The sequence below is a fragment of the Eleginops maclovinus genome, chromosome 22, assembly GCF_036324505.1.
Source record: "Eleginops maclovinus isolate JMC-PN-2008 ecotype Puerto Natales chromosome 22, JC_Emac_rtc_rv5, whole genome shotgun sequence".
Classification (NCBI taxonomy): domain Eukaryota; kingdom Metazoa; phylum Chordata; class Actinopteri; order Perciformes; family Eleginopidae; genus Eleginops; species Eleginops maclovinus.
Genome location: NC_086370.1, coordinates 20,654,857 through 20,667,145, shown reverse-complemented (window position 1 = coordinate 20,667,145; position 12,289 = coordinate 20,654,857). Strand labels below are relative to the sequence as shown.

The following is a 12,289-nucleotide window of genomic DNA, read 5'->3' as shown; positions in this document are numbered from 1 at the left end:
TGCTGGAGGGCATTGTGTCCTATAAAGACCTGAGGTATAATAGGGTTTAGAGCTACTTCTTTTACTAAAGAACCAAATGACAACAAGGTGATACACATGAAAAGCAGTGGATCAATAAGAAAATAATGCATGTGCAGTAAATCAATCAGATAGTAATGCTTAATAAATTATGATAAGAAGAAAAAAGAACAACAGATAAACTAATACAAAACATTCTGAAAACATTTTTAACTCTATAAAGTTAATGCTCAGAAAGTTGAATGGGAACACATGATTATGTAGTTGAAGCCTGAAGTAGTGGAGAAGGAGGAGGGTGAGAAACGCTCAGCTCCAGTTTGGAAGAGATAGAGTTACACAGCATACTGATGACAGGCCGGAGTTTATATATAACATGTGAATATATATGTCTGTAAGCAAATATGGCTGCTCCAACATATGATAATGTGAGAGAGGGACAGAGGGTCTGCTGATATATTCAACACTGAGCCTCAACATAGTCCTTCAGTACGACCAACACACACACACACAGTACTTTATTTTCTTTCAAGCTCACATATGTGGATTAATCCACTGCTGAAAATAGTCCAGCCATGATGTTACCCAAACAATATTTGGAAAACTTCCCACTGAGAAAGGATTTATCTTTGTTGTTTGTCTGGGTTGAGTTTTAGAGCAGTTTTGAGTGTATTTCAGAGGCTTTTACACCGTGCAACTCATTTGCAGCTCACCAAAGTTTCGATCTAATAAAAGGTGTGTCAACCTAACTGTGTAAAGAAAGGTGAGTGCAGACAAACACACTCTAAAGTAAAGTTAGTAATGCTGAACTGCATTATACAGTGTTTGTAATTAACTGTACTCTATGTATTGACATTCATGTGGGGGTCAGACTAATGGAAACTTCTGAATATAGGTCCATCCTGTAAAACTGCATCTCTGACAAGTTTTAGCTGAGCGGATGATTTTTGCGAAATTGTGCATTTTTTCATTCCAGGCTCCAAGCATCAACTGGACCAGAGATGCTGTCTTGAGTAAGTTAAAGTACATTTTAAAATAAAGGATTTTTAATAACATTTCAGCCATTTAAGTAATGATTGTCTCAATCAGATTTTTACCAACTGGCAGAATTCAACAGATACCACACAACAGCAAAACGTTAAGGTCAACTGAAGAACATTTCCTCTTAGCTAGCCAACCTAAGCTAACTGCCAGTATAATCTACTTACCCATGTTATTTTACAATAAACACAACTAAAGCTATTAGGAGCTCAGGTGTTTGGATGCCCAGCATGTGGGCTTGTGAAACACTGAAAATAAACGATAAATTATTGTTTTGCTCAATGGAGTCTGGTGTCTTTGAACACAGCAGAGAAATAGGAAGGGCAGTCTGACACGAAGTCACAGCGGTGAAAATATCCTAAATATAGCGTACAGTTAAACTGTTTCAGAGTTTTTTTAGGTGTCTAAAATACATCCACAGCAGTACATTGACGAGCCTCCTGCTGGCAGGGTGCAAGTACAAAACTAAACAAACATTAAATTAAAACAGGATTTGTTAAATGTTGTATATTAACATGATGAGGCTGATTCACCAATGACTCAGCTTAATCGACCAGCTTGGTGCTGCAATTAAAATAAAAGCTTACTCACTGTAACTCAGAAATCAGAAAAAAAAACAGACCCAACACCAGCTAATCATCCTCACTATAATTTTAAACTTTTGGCATATTTCTTAACCTCAAAGAGAAGGAATGAGAACAAAATGTCCTCACTTTGAAGGTCTGACACTCACATTGGTCTCCACTAAAATAGAAGCACAAAAATACCACTGGGGGACAGAAAGAAAGGGAGGGGGGGGATTACACAGCATTTTTCCCTTTCTCTACAACACACACACACACACACACACACACACACACACATACACAAACACACACACACACACGCATCTGTTGATATTTCCATGGATTAAAGGTGTTGCTGGCTGATCGGAAACATTTTGGAGGAGTGATGAGGCATAAAGATGGTGTATGTGTGTGTCATGATAATTAATGTATCAACCTGGCTCATGGCGACCAAAAGTTCCTCTAAGGAAATCTGAGGAACTGTTTATCCATCCATCTATCTGTGAAGAGGATGTTTGTGAATGTAGTTTTTAATACCTAGGAGTAAAAAACAAAGGGTAAGACTGAGTCTGAAAAATAAAAAAAAGCTGTGTCATGCAAAGCCAGCATCACACACCAGACACACACACACACACACACACACACACACACACACACACACACACACACACACACACACACACACACACACACACACACACACACACACACACACACACAGACACACACACACACACACACACACACACACACACACACTGCAGGAGATCAATACGTGATGGAGTCAGGCAGTTGTGACTCAGCTGAATCTTTGCATCTCTTTCTCTCTTTTAATCCAGAACTGTTGACAAATATTTTTCCTCATGTAACATTCAGAAGAAAGACTGCCAAGCATTTATTCAACAAAATGAAAATGATACTTTACGTTTAGTTAGTTAGTTAAAAACAGCACTCAACTTTTACTTTGAAATACTGATCTGTGCTGGTTAACTAAACTGGACGCTTGCAGGCCTCCAGCTCGAATATTTGGGGTGAGCAATGGGATATGGTGTTCATGCTCAGAAACACACTCGATTCATGTCCATTTAAACACACTCTTCCTGGGTCAACAGTGGGTGTTTTATGTGTTGTGAGCTCCTGTTAGTTTACAGCTGAATGAAAGAATAATTTGCCGGAGTTAACAGGCGAGCAGAGAGCAGGGATGAGCCGACAGACAGAGAGGAGATCTGTTTACAGACCAGTGGGAGATGTTTGTTCATCGTGGAGCTCTATTCACAAATGACACAAAGGATCCTCTGTTTGACCTGCTGTGTGTGTGTGTGTGTGTGTGTGTGTGTGTGTGTGTGTGTGTGTGTGTGTGTGTGTGTGTGTGTGTGTGTGTGTGTGTGTGTGTGTGTGTGTGTGTGTCACTTGTCCATCAGCACACACACACACACACACACACACACACACACACACACACAGTGAGCCAGATTAATGATGCATGATGTGATTCACCCAGCAGACCTGTCTTCTGTGTGTGTGTGTGTGTGTGTGTGTGTGTGTGTGTGTGTGTGTGTGTGTGTGTGTGTGTGTGTGTGTGTGTGTGTGTGTGTGTGTGTGTGTGTGTGTGTGTGTGTGTGTGTGTGCGTGTGTGTGTGTGTGTTTGTGTTAAATTGGATTCCTGAGCTGCTTCAATTCTCATAATGAAAATTTGTATTTTGTCCTAATATTTTTATATTATTATAAGACAATAATATAATAACATATTTAAAAAATGCTGGTAACAATACACACACACACACACACACACACACACACACACACACACACACACACACACACACACACACACATTGGCATCTGTTGATATTTCCATGGATTAAAGGTGTTAAAAACACAGACTAAATCAATAAACACTTCTGCTGTTTGTCTTGATCTTATGTTGTTGATGTTTCTTTTATCGCTCATTATTACTTGATGATTTGGCATTATTCTGATACATTCATGCCAATAAAGCATAGTGAATTAAATTGAACTATTTGAGCTGTTACACAACCGTGTGCTTCTCTGCAACACACAGAAGAAGAAGAGACAGATTGTTACCAGCTGTTGTTTATTGCTTCTTTCAGCTGTGATTTTTCTAACTGTCACAGGAAGACATGCTCCATGAGCCGGCCTCCCTCCAGGTCCGGGGACAGGACTCGGGTCCCGCTCTGGTCCAGCAGGACGGACAGCACAGCCTGGCTCAGGTCAGCCCGGTTCAGCTCGGAGCACCGAGACGCCACATCGTCCCAGACTTCCACTGAAGAGCCAACGTCCTGCAGCATCGCCTCCTCCAGAGCCCCTGAGAGGATGGAGACACAGAAAGGTTCAATATGTTCAAAGGAAATATCATCATCTTAAGACAATGAATAATTTTTCTGAGGTTGTTTTTACAGAACAGAACGCAGGAGCAGCTTTCAGTGTGAAGCTGCCATCAGAGCGGTGTTAGTGCTCACCTTGTCCTCTACTGACACAGCTGTCCAGGAGCTGCAGAGCGAGCTGCTGCCGCTGAGGGTCGGCCAGGAGAGAGGAACAGGACACGCCTAACGACAAGATGGCCGCCCGACCCTGCTGTGGCGCCGTCAACAGCTGGATGAGGACAAGGCTGGGCGAGAGACTCAGAACCCACATACAGTCCTCTGAGAGACATTCAGATTCAATTATATATTTTCACCGACATTAACACATTATTATTCAGAAACCAAAAGTGCCATTCCATTTTGCTAAAGTTTGAATTATTGTGTCCCTCGATCAATATTGGGGCACTAAATAAAGAGTTATGCAAGTCATATATTTAAATTTTCAGTTGACTTGTGTCCTTACATAATACAGATGTTTCCGGGATATTCTAATGAAGGTAACGTTAACCTGGACAACTGGGCAACACTTTGAAACACACACACACACACACACACACACACACACACACACACACACACACACACACACACACACACACACACACACACACACACACACACACACACACACACACACACCAACCTGCTGTGAGGTCATGGCAGTGGCTCATGAAATCTGCAGCGCTGTGGATCAGGCCTCTCCTGCACATGCTCAGTGCGGTCTTCCTGCGCAGTCTGCAGGCTGAGTAGACATCAGTCGCTAACGCCAGACAAACATTGGCCACGCCGGGGTTCTTCTGAGCATGCTCAGTCAGTTCGTCGCCCAGATCTTCAGAGAAGGTCAGTCTGCGAGGATGAAGAGTGTGACAAGCCGGGCTGCAGCAGAGATCATGGAAACATGTTATTGTTTGTGTTTACCTGTTATTGTTGATGCCGTGAATGATGAGCTGCACGGCACCGTGCTGCAGGGCGCTGAGGGCGAGCTGCAGGGAGAGAGCAGCCGGCAGCTCCTCACCGGCCGGGACCGTCATCAGCAGGGCCTGGAGGAAGAGGAGGAGAGGGGGGGGAGACCCCGGGGGCTCCTTCACACCTGGGAGACAGACGGGGGGTTTAAACATGGACAAACATGAAGGAAATATGAGCATTAAGAGAAGATGGAGAGAATGCAGTTTATTTATTGGCTCTAAAGAGAGTAATAGGTAGCTTGGACAGCAGATAGTATCATCTGATTTCATCTGATTATAGATGTTTTGGTTTGACTGACAGTATATCTCATTTAATTATTGAAGTGGTGTTTGAGAGCGCCAAGTCAGTGTCCCCATTCCATCAGTGCTTGTTGCATGCTTTCATTACCAGATTTTAAAGTGACCATTATGCTAAAAACTGCTCTACAACATTTTTTAAAACACTCTACACAAAATAGAAAACTTTATATTTAAAGCTGCACTCAACCCAAAGAAAGTGTGCATAAAACAAGAAATGGAAATGAATAAGCCATTCAAATCATTCAAATAAAGAAGAGTATTTTTATTATTATATTGAGTTTTTTTCAGCTCAGTTTTACACAAATCTCTTCACATTAAATCAGTGTTTTTATTAAGAACTTTGCAAGCATCTTTCATACAGATCAACACAATGATAAACGCAACAACAGAAATACAATATCAGGTCCCTCCTTCAGATTCCAATTAAATACACATAATATAGGAGGCACACACACTTCATACAGAATCAGAATCCCTTTATTGGTGCCACAGAGGGGACATTTACATTTGCTACAGCAGCATCAGAGCCAAAGACAGTTTTACAAAAGAAAATATGCATTCAAGACTTTATTTTCACCAAAAATCTCAATATTTTTTTTTGCCATTAGTGATTTTTTTTCTCAGAAATTAACTTGCGGTTTTATTACTTTAATATAATTATATAATATAATTAATATTTTCCCTCGCTCCATAGTTTATTTAATGTTTACCTACATTGGCCCTAATATGCTATCAGGGACACTCTTTAAAATGAATTCGACATTTAGCAGCTTTACAATAAATTGATTAACCTATTAATGCATCAATAATTATATTTGCATATTATTCTGCAATGATCACTTAAAATGTTGAAACTTTACATATTTATTAATGTTTTGCTTTTGTCATTTTACTTAAGTATGTTTCTAATTGCAGTACTCAATGAGAGTAAAATTTATATTAACAGCCCATTTCAGCTGAAGACTCAGACCTGCTGTTTTGTCACACCGACCTTCAGGGGTAAAATCTTCAGGGGGTGTTTATCCACAGTGCAAATGTACGGAAACAGCCTCTCATTGAAAGTGTGTGTGAAGGTGTGTATGTGTGTGTTAGTGTCAGGATCAGAGAACGAAAGCCTTCCCCTGTTCCAGTCCAGATCCACTCTGAGCCTCTGCAGCTTCTTCCTGAACACGAGTTGAGAGGGCGGCGCTGGAAGGGACAGAGCTGAGTATTCACCTCCAGCGAACCATACTGTCCATAATCCTGACCGTATGTCTCTCTTCCTCTGGACAGACTCTGCCAACACACCCAGAATCCACTCTCTACTGTCTCCAACCTCAACGTCCCAGCTGTGGATCCCTGAGTTAAAGCCCTCAGAGCACAGGACACCTAAGAAAGAGTCAAACCTCTCTGGATTATCCGGACGTTTCTGTCTCCCTCCTTCCTTCACACTGGTCAGATCTTCAGACAGGATTAGTTCTGGATGAGAAGTGTTTGGGTCTAAAACGAGAGGAAAATAGGAGACCATGTCCCTCATCTTGCTCCAGATGTGGAAGGTGAGGTTGCCCAGGTGTTTGGCCTCATCTATCAGAGCTCCTGAGGGAAGCTGTGGATCCTCCAGGAGGGGGTGCTGCAGCCTCCCCACTGCAGCCTGGTAGTTGCTCAGGAAGGAGGCGTGGTCAGCTCTCAGCTCCTTCTCTGTGGCTCTGAGTGTGTGTGAAAGAGCTGCTATCTCTCTGCTCACAGCCTCCGTCTTCTCCTGTATCATCCAACTCTTCTGCTCCTCTTCCTCCCTCAGTGCAGCTATCCTGGCCCCCTCTTCCTGTTCTAGAAACTGGTGAAGCTTCTGAAACTGCGCCTTAATCTGCGTCTCTGTGCGTCGAGCCTGGACCTTCAGGTGTTCTGCTGTTCGATCAAACTCCTCTTTAGCTTTCTCAAAAGCATCTAACTTCTTCCTAAAGGGTTTCAGAGTTTTCTGAAGTTCCATCCTGTGATGTCGCGCCGCTTCATCGATGGGTCTGAAGCTGTGGTTGGTATGTTTCTCTGAATCTCTGCAGATAACACACACTGGCTGCCGATGATCCAGACAGAAAAGTTTGAGTCTCTCAGAGTGCAGACTGCAGAGAGCCTCTAAAGCCCTCTGATCTCTCTCCTGCTGGAAGGCCTCACACAGGTTCTTTAAGACCAGGTTACAGGGAGGTTCTCCTCTCGATGACCTTCTCTTGCAAAGTGGACACTCACGTGTTATCTTCTCTCTCCACCAGTTCTTCAGACAGACTTTACAGAAGCTGTGGCTGCATGACAGAAGAACTGGATCGCTAAAGATGTCCTGACAGACCGAACAGCAGAATTCCTCCTCTGATCTTGAAGCCATTGCCTCAGAATGAAACTGAACACACAGTCAATAAAATAATTCTCTGTGTTTCCCTCCCTGCTAAAGAAAGTTGCCTCAGTTACTTTCACTTTGACTTATTTTCAGCAGAAAAAGTATTTTACAGCTTAAAAATCCTCGCTTTGTATAAAGGTAAACCGTTCTACTGTCCGTCTGTCTGTGCGTCTATTCCAGCCGAGAGTGAAACAGCAACAAACTACTGTCCTGTTTCGTTTTAAGATTATGTACTTCAAGGGCGGGGCTTTACGGGTAGGGAACAGAAAGTTAAGAAAATGCAGGAGTAGCTAATCATCCAAAAAGTCAGAATAGAAGAACAAATATACTGTATGTAGAAATGTATCCCACATGTTTGTGTTTTCTGACCGGTTGAGAATAAAGTCATTATAATTTGAAGGGTGAACATTAATGCTCTGTAATGCTTTGTAAAAGCTATTTAATATTTTGAATGAATAAAGGAATTTGTGAGGTCAGAATGTTCTGAAGCTCGGTGACTCGAAGAAATATGTCCAAAGTGACACAAACAGAGGAAACTGACCCGCCATTCCTTCTTTGTCTCTCCAATTTATGGCAGAATGAAATCACTAATTTTGAGTTTACTTCTACCACTTTACCGTTGCATCGAGTCTTGTTCTATAGCATAGGTGTCAAACTCAAGCCCGCAAACTAATTTTATGTGACCCGCGAGAGTTTTCAAAGAATATAATACGTTTGTTATACGGCTACACGTCGCTTTACAGAAGCTCGTTGCTCATAAACTACATGTCCCACAATTCATCTCGTTTTGTGACACGTGCACTGAAGCGACTTCAGTCAGTGTCGAGTGAGGCAGTGGGTGACAGAGCATAGTTACAGCGGCACAGCGACACCAAACTGAGCCAAATCTGCTTCAGCAACCGAGGCAAGAAACACCGGAACCAGAACCGACAGACGGTTGTTTCCTCACAGAATGTGCCGCTCTGTCAGTCCGCTGTCGCTACGGCTCATTCAGAGACACACATTTAAAAAAAAACTTGCATTACGGTTATTTCCACTTTTGTGATATGAGGTCTTGAGTTGCAGCTTTTGAATGAGTTTTCTCTATATTCAGACGATGAATACTTGTAAATACGTGTGTAAAGTTTCTGTCTCTGTGTTCCTCATCCCTGAAAACAATGAATGACAGGTGATACACACCAGGGTCTGGAACAGGGGGTTTTCAAAGTCCTGGCTTTCAGACTATTCAAATATTAAAATACATAAATACTTAAATAGTGCTTGATCTAAAAAATAATAAAAATAAGGCTAATTAATGTCATAAATTCATGGGATTTATTTAACAGATAGAGAAATGTAAGTGTGCACCCACATACACTATTTCTGTATCTACATGCACCGTATGTCAGTGCACAACTATGTGTTAATGCTACCAAACTCATCTTTTAAATAAATTGTACAATTGTTGTAATTGTTGTATATGTTCCCTTGCGATTATTTGCCTTAGACTAAAGCTTTGAGATGTAGTTATTACCAAAACCAATAATTATCCAATGCAGAGGCAATAATGTTTTTATACATATAATACATTTATATTGTCTTAAAGTTAAAGCCGGCCCTTTGAGCGCAACCATAATGCTAATGTGGACCGCGATGAAATTGAGTTTGACACCCCTGTTCTAGTGGATCGTCACATAAAAGTCCTCTGCAACCCACACGTTTTATTACCCCTGCAGATATGCACCATATCTCTTTCTTAGATGTGTGTGTTTCCTACCTTTAAACATCTCCATGGTGTCCAGGTTCCTCAGGACTCCTCGGGGAGATCTGGCAGCGAGGACAGCAGCTTCCTCATACTGAGCCGAATCAAAGAGCTCAAGAAACCTGTCGGAGAGAGAAAGGTGATTCAGAGAGTGAGTCTGAGGAGTGCAGATAGACTGGTCAGGAATGGTCTGTGAACGCAGCACCTGTCCAGGTGATCTGCCAGGACCCTGGACTCATCAGCGCCGGTCGGCTCATCGTGCTCAAACAGTTCAGCGTCGATGCCGTGGTCGTCATCGTCCGTCACTGCAGGTTAAAGGTGTTAAAAATATAAACAACATGAGACCTTTTTTGAGTTTATTTTGAGTGTTGGCCGAGGAAGAAATCACATTTGTACTCTCCTCCTGATTTTAAAATCCTCTAAATGAGCGTTTTTGTGTCTCACCGCTGGTCTGTCTGACATCCTCCAGTGTGGAACCCAGAAGTTCCTCCAAAGGAATCAACTGCTTCTCAAACTCCAAGCTGGACAGACGGTCACACACTAACCTCAGACGCTTGTACCTGCAGACAGACAGAAAATACAGAAACATGGTCAATAATTTGGAGAAATCGACGACACAAGCCTCCGTGAAAGCGTGATTTGTGTATGTTGATTTATATTAAGCTTAACAAATGTATTCTTGTGCTATAGTTCTATACTGCAAATGAATACGAACAGACTGAAAATGACTAAAAACAGACATATAATGACCACAGAGAAACAAAGAAAGGCTACAAACAGACACAAAATGACGCAAACAACACAAAATGAATGTGTGACAGTTGAAAATGTGGCAAATGTAATCTTACGAAGCTCTGTGTGAATACAGACCCCTTGATAGTTCTTTACCTGGTCTTCATTTTGTAGTTTTGGCTGCTCAGGTGGTCTCTGTGGTTCTCTGCAGCCTGCAGTTCAGAATCCAGCCGGGCTTTGACCTCCAGAGAGACACAGTTACTCTTCTCTGCAGGAGAGAAGCTCTCTGGGCTTCCAGAAGCTTCAGGTGTCCATCCAGAGCCTCAGGATCCTCTGAGTCAGCTAACGTCAAACCTGGGGCATGAGAATAATGTGGGGTTTGTTTTATCATCTCACTCTGAGTATGAGGATCTAATGGTCCTCATCATCTCCTGCAACAGACTGAGACTACGTATGCATTGAGCAGTCTTCATATGCAACACCAATCATCACTTTCAATTGTACCAGTTATCCATGTGCTCTGCTCTTCGGAGGATTTCTGTCTCTTCATCTCTTCTTGAAGTTCTTCTGTTTCCCTCTGAATGACGCCGATTCTGGAAAGAGCACAATGCAGTCGCTGCAGGGATGTTTAAAATAGTCAACCATGATATTTTCTTCATTCAAGGTGTTTCTCAAGTCGATCCTCCACCATTGGAAACTACTTTTCAGGGCTTTTATCTACAGTTTGAACCCTCACTGGCCTTGAGAAAAGTAAGAAGTGGACAAAATGCAGCACCCACCTCTCCCTCAGGTGGGCGGCCCGTCTCTGGCAGGTCATCAGTGATATTGGATGTGACATCGAGGCTGCCATACTCTGTCGAGCCGCCCTGAACTCATCCTCCCTTTTCTGCAGAGCCCGTACCACATTGTCATACTCCGACTTTATGGTGAGCAGGAGCCTCTTATAGGTTGTCGCTCGTCCAATCACCTGTCAGAAACGAGAGGACATCACAGTCACTTACTATCAGCAAGTGGCAATACTATAGGGTAGGAAATACCTTAGAGCCTTAGGCAATACTCTAATGTTGCAGCTGGTAAATGATCAACATTTGAATCAGACTTTAGTTCCACCTGGAGAAAATTCACAAGTTACCCTGCAGTAAGTCATTAAAACTAGCTGAACCTTTACCAGCTTTGAGAACACTTTAATGATCAATAATATAATCAAAACAAATCCTGATATATATTATTCTGTAATGGACCAATCTGCAGAATGAATACTTTTAGTTTTAGTACTTTAAGTATATTTTGATGCTAATACTTTTATACTTTTACATTTGAATGCAGGACTTTTATCTATAACAGAGTATTTCTACACTCAGGTACTTCTATTTTCCTCAAGTGCAAGACCTGAGTACTTCTCCCAACACTGCCATTACCTTATTAAACACATGGCGGTAGACGATGTACCGGAGCTCGTCCGGTCCCTGTTGTTGACACCGTAGGTACCGTTTCTCGCGCTCGATAAACTCCTCCAGAGACCGGAAAAACCGTTCATCACTCTCAGAAACCAAAATGTCCGGAGTTGAACTTCTTTCGTCTGTTCTTGAAGATGACTTGCTGTAGTTTTGAGACTCAGACATTGTTAGTTAACATTCCCAAATTTACAACCGAGGTTTTTTCCACCCTTCCACACTTTGAACGCGCAGTGCTTTCAGGAGAGGTCATTGCTCTCTGTTTAGAATAATAACAACTTAATATGGACGATGAAGTGTGACGGAAACACAACGTTAAACGACCACAAAAATGACATATTTTAAAGGTATATTTGCTTTCGCTTACTTCCTGTCTACAAATTCCACCTTGTTGCTTATAAGTATTGCTATGGTTACCGCGAAAGTTTATCTGGGACATATTTAGCCGTTTTCCTATTTAAAACTATGCCAAAATAGACATAGAATTCGCATTAAAACCTATCCAAAACGATTTATTTGCTATAATAAATTACCAATGTCCAAAAATATCTAACATGTTTAGATATTTGTGGCATGGATATATTGTGGTGGCTTCCATCTTACTTGTCTTGCACGTTGCCATGGTTATCGCGAAAGTTTACCTGGGAAATGAAGTTTTATTATTTATTTATTTTCAAGTTTTGCGTTCAGATTAGATCCCTTTTTTCTTATGAATACAGAGACATA

The 12,289-nt window shown here is 41.8% G+C and overlaps 2 protein-coding genes and 1 long non-coding RNA gene across 3 annotated transcripts; 1 reads left to right on the top strand and 2 right to left on the bottom strand.

Moving 5' to 3' along the window:
• The first annotated feature begins 940 nt into the window (after positions 1 to 940).
• LOC134859062 (uncharacterized) lies at positions 941 to 4,426 on the top strand. The gene is made up of 3 exons (XR_010165041.1): positions 941 to 1,028; positions 3,758 to 3,972; positions 4,043 to 4,426. It is a non-coding gene; the product is annotated as an uncharacterized LOC134859062 (long non-coding RNA).
• LOC134859060 (clathrin heavy chain linker domain-containing protein 1-like) lies at positions 3,701 to 12,150 on the bottom strand. Its single transcript, XM_063875357.1, is given in 12 exon segments — positions 3,701 to 3,948; positions 4,103 to 4,285; positions 4,650 to 4,852; positions 4,925 to 5,096; positions 9,393 to 9,499; positions 9,583 to 9,682; positions 9,822 to 9,937; positions 10,266 to 10,377; positions 10,380 to 10,463; positions 10,614 to 10,702; positions 10,889 to 11,076; positions 11,528 to 12,150. Coding segments are annotated over 12 exon segments (1,755 nt in total). The 5' UTR covers positions 11,732 to 12,150; the 3' UTR covers positions 3,701 to 3,751.
• LOC134859061 (E3 ubiquitin-protein ligase TRIM35-like) lies at positions 5,513 to 7,841 on the bottom strand. The gene has a single exon (XM_063875358.1). It carries the CDS (start codon positions 7,622 to 7,624, stop codon positions 6,236 to 6,238), a length of 1,389 nt encoding a protein of 462 aa, XP_063731428.1. The 5' UTR covers positions 7,625 to 7,841; the 3' UTR covers positions 5,513 to 6,235.
• Positions 12,151 to 12,289: the final 139 nt, after the last annotated feature.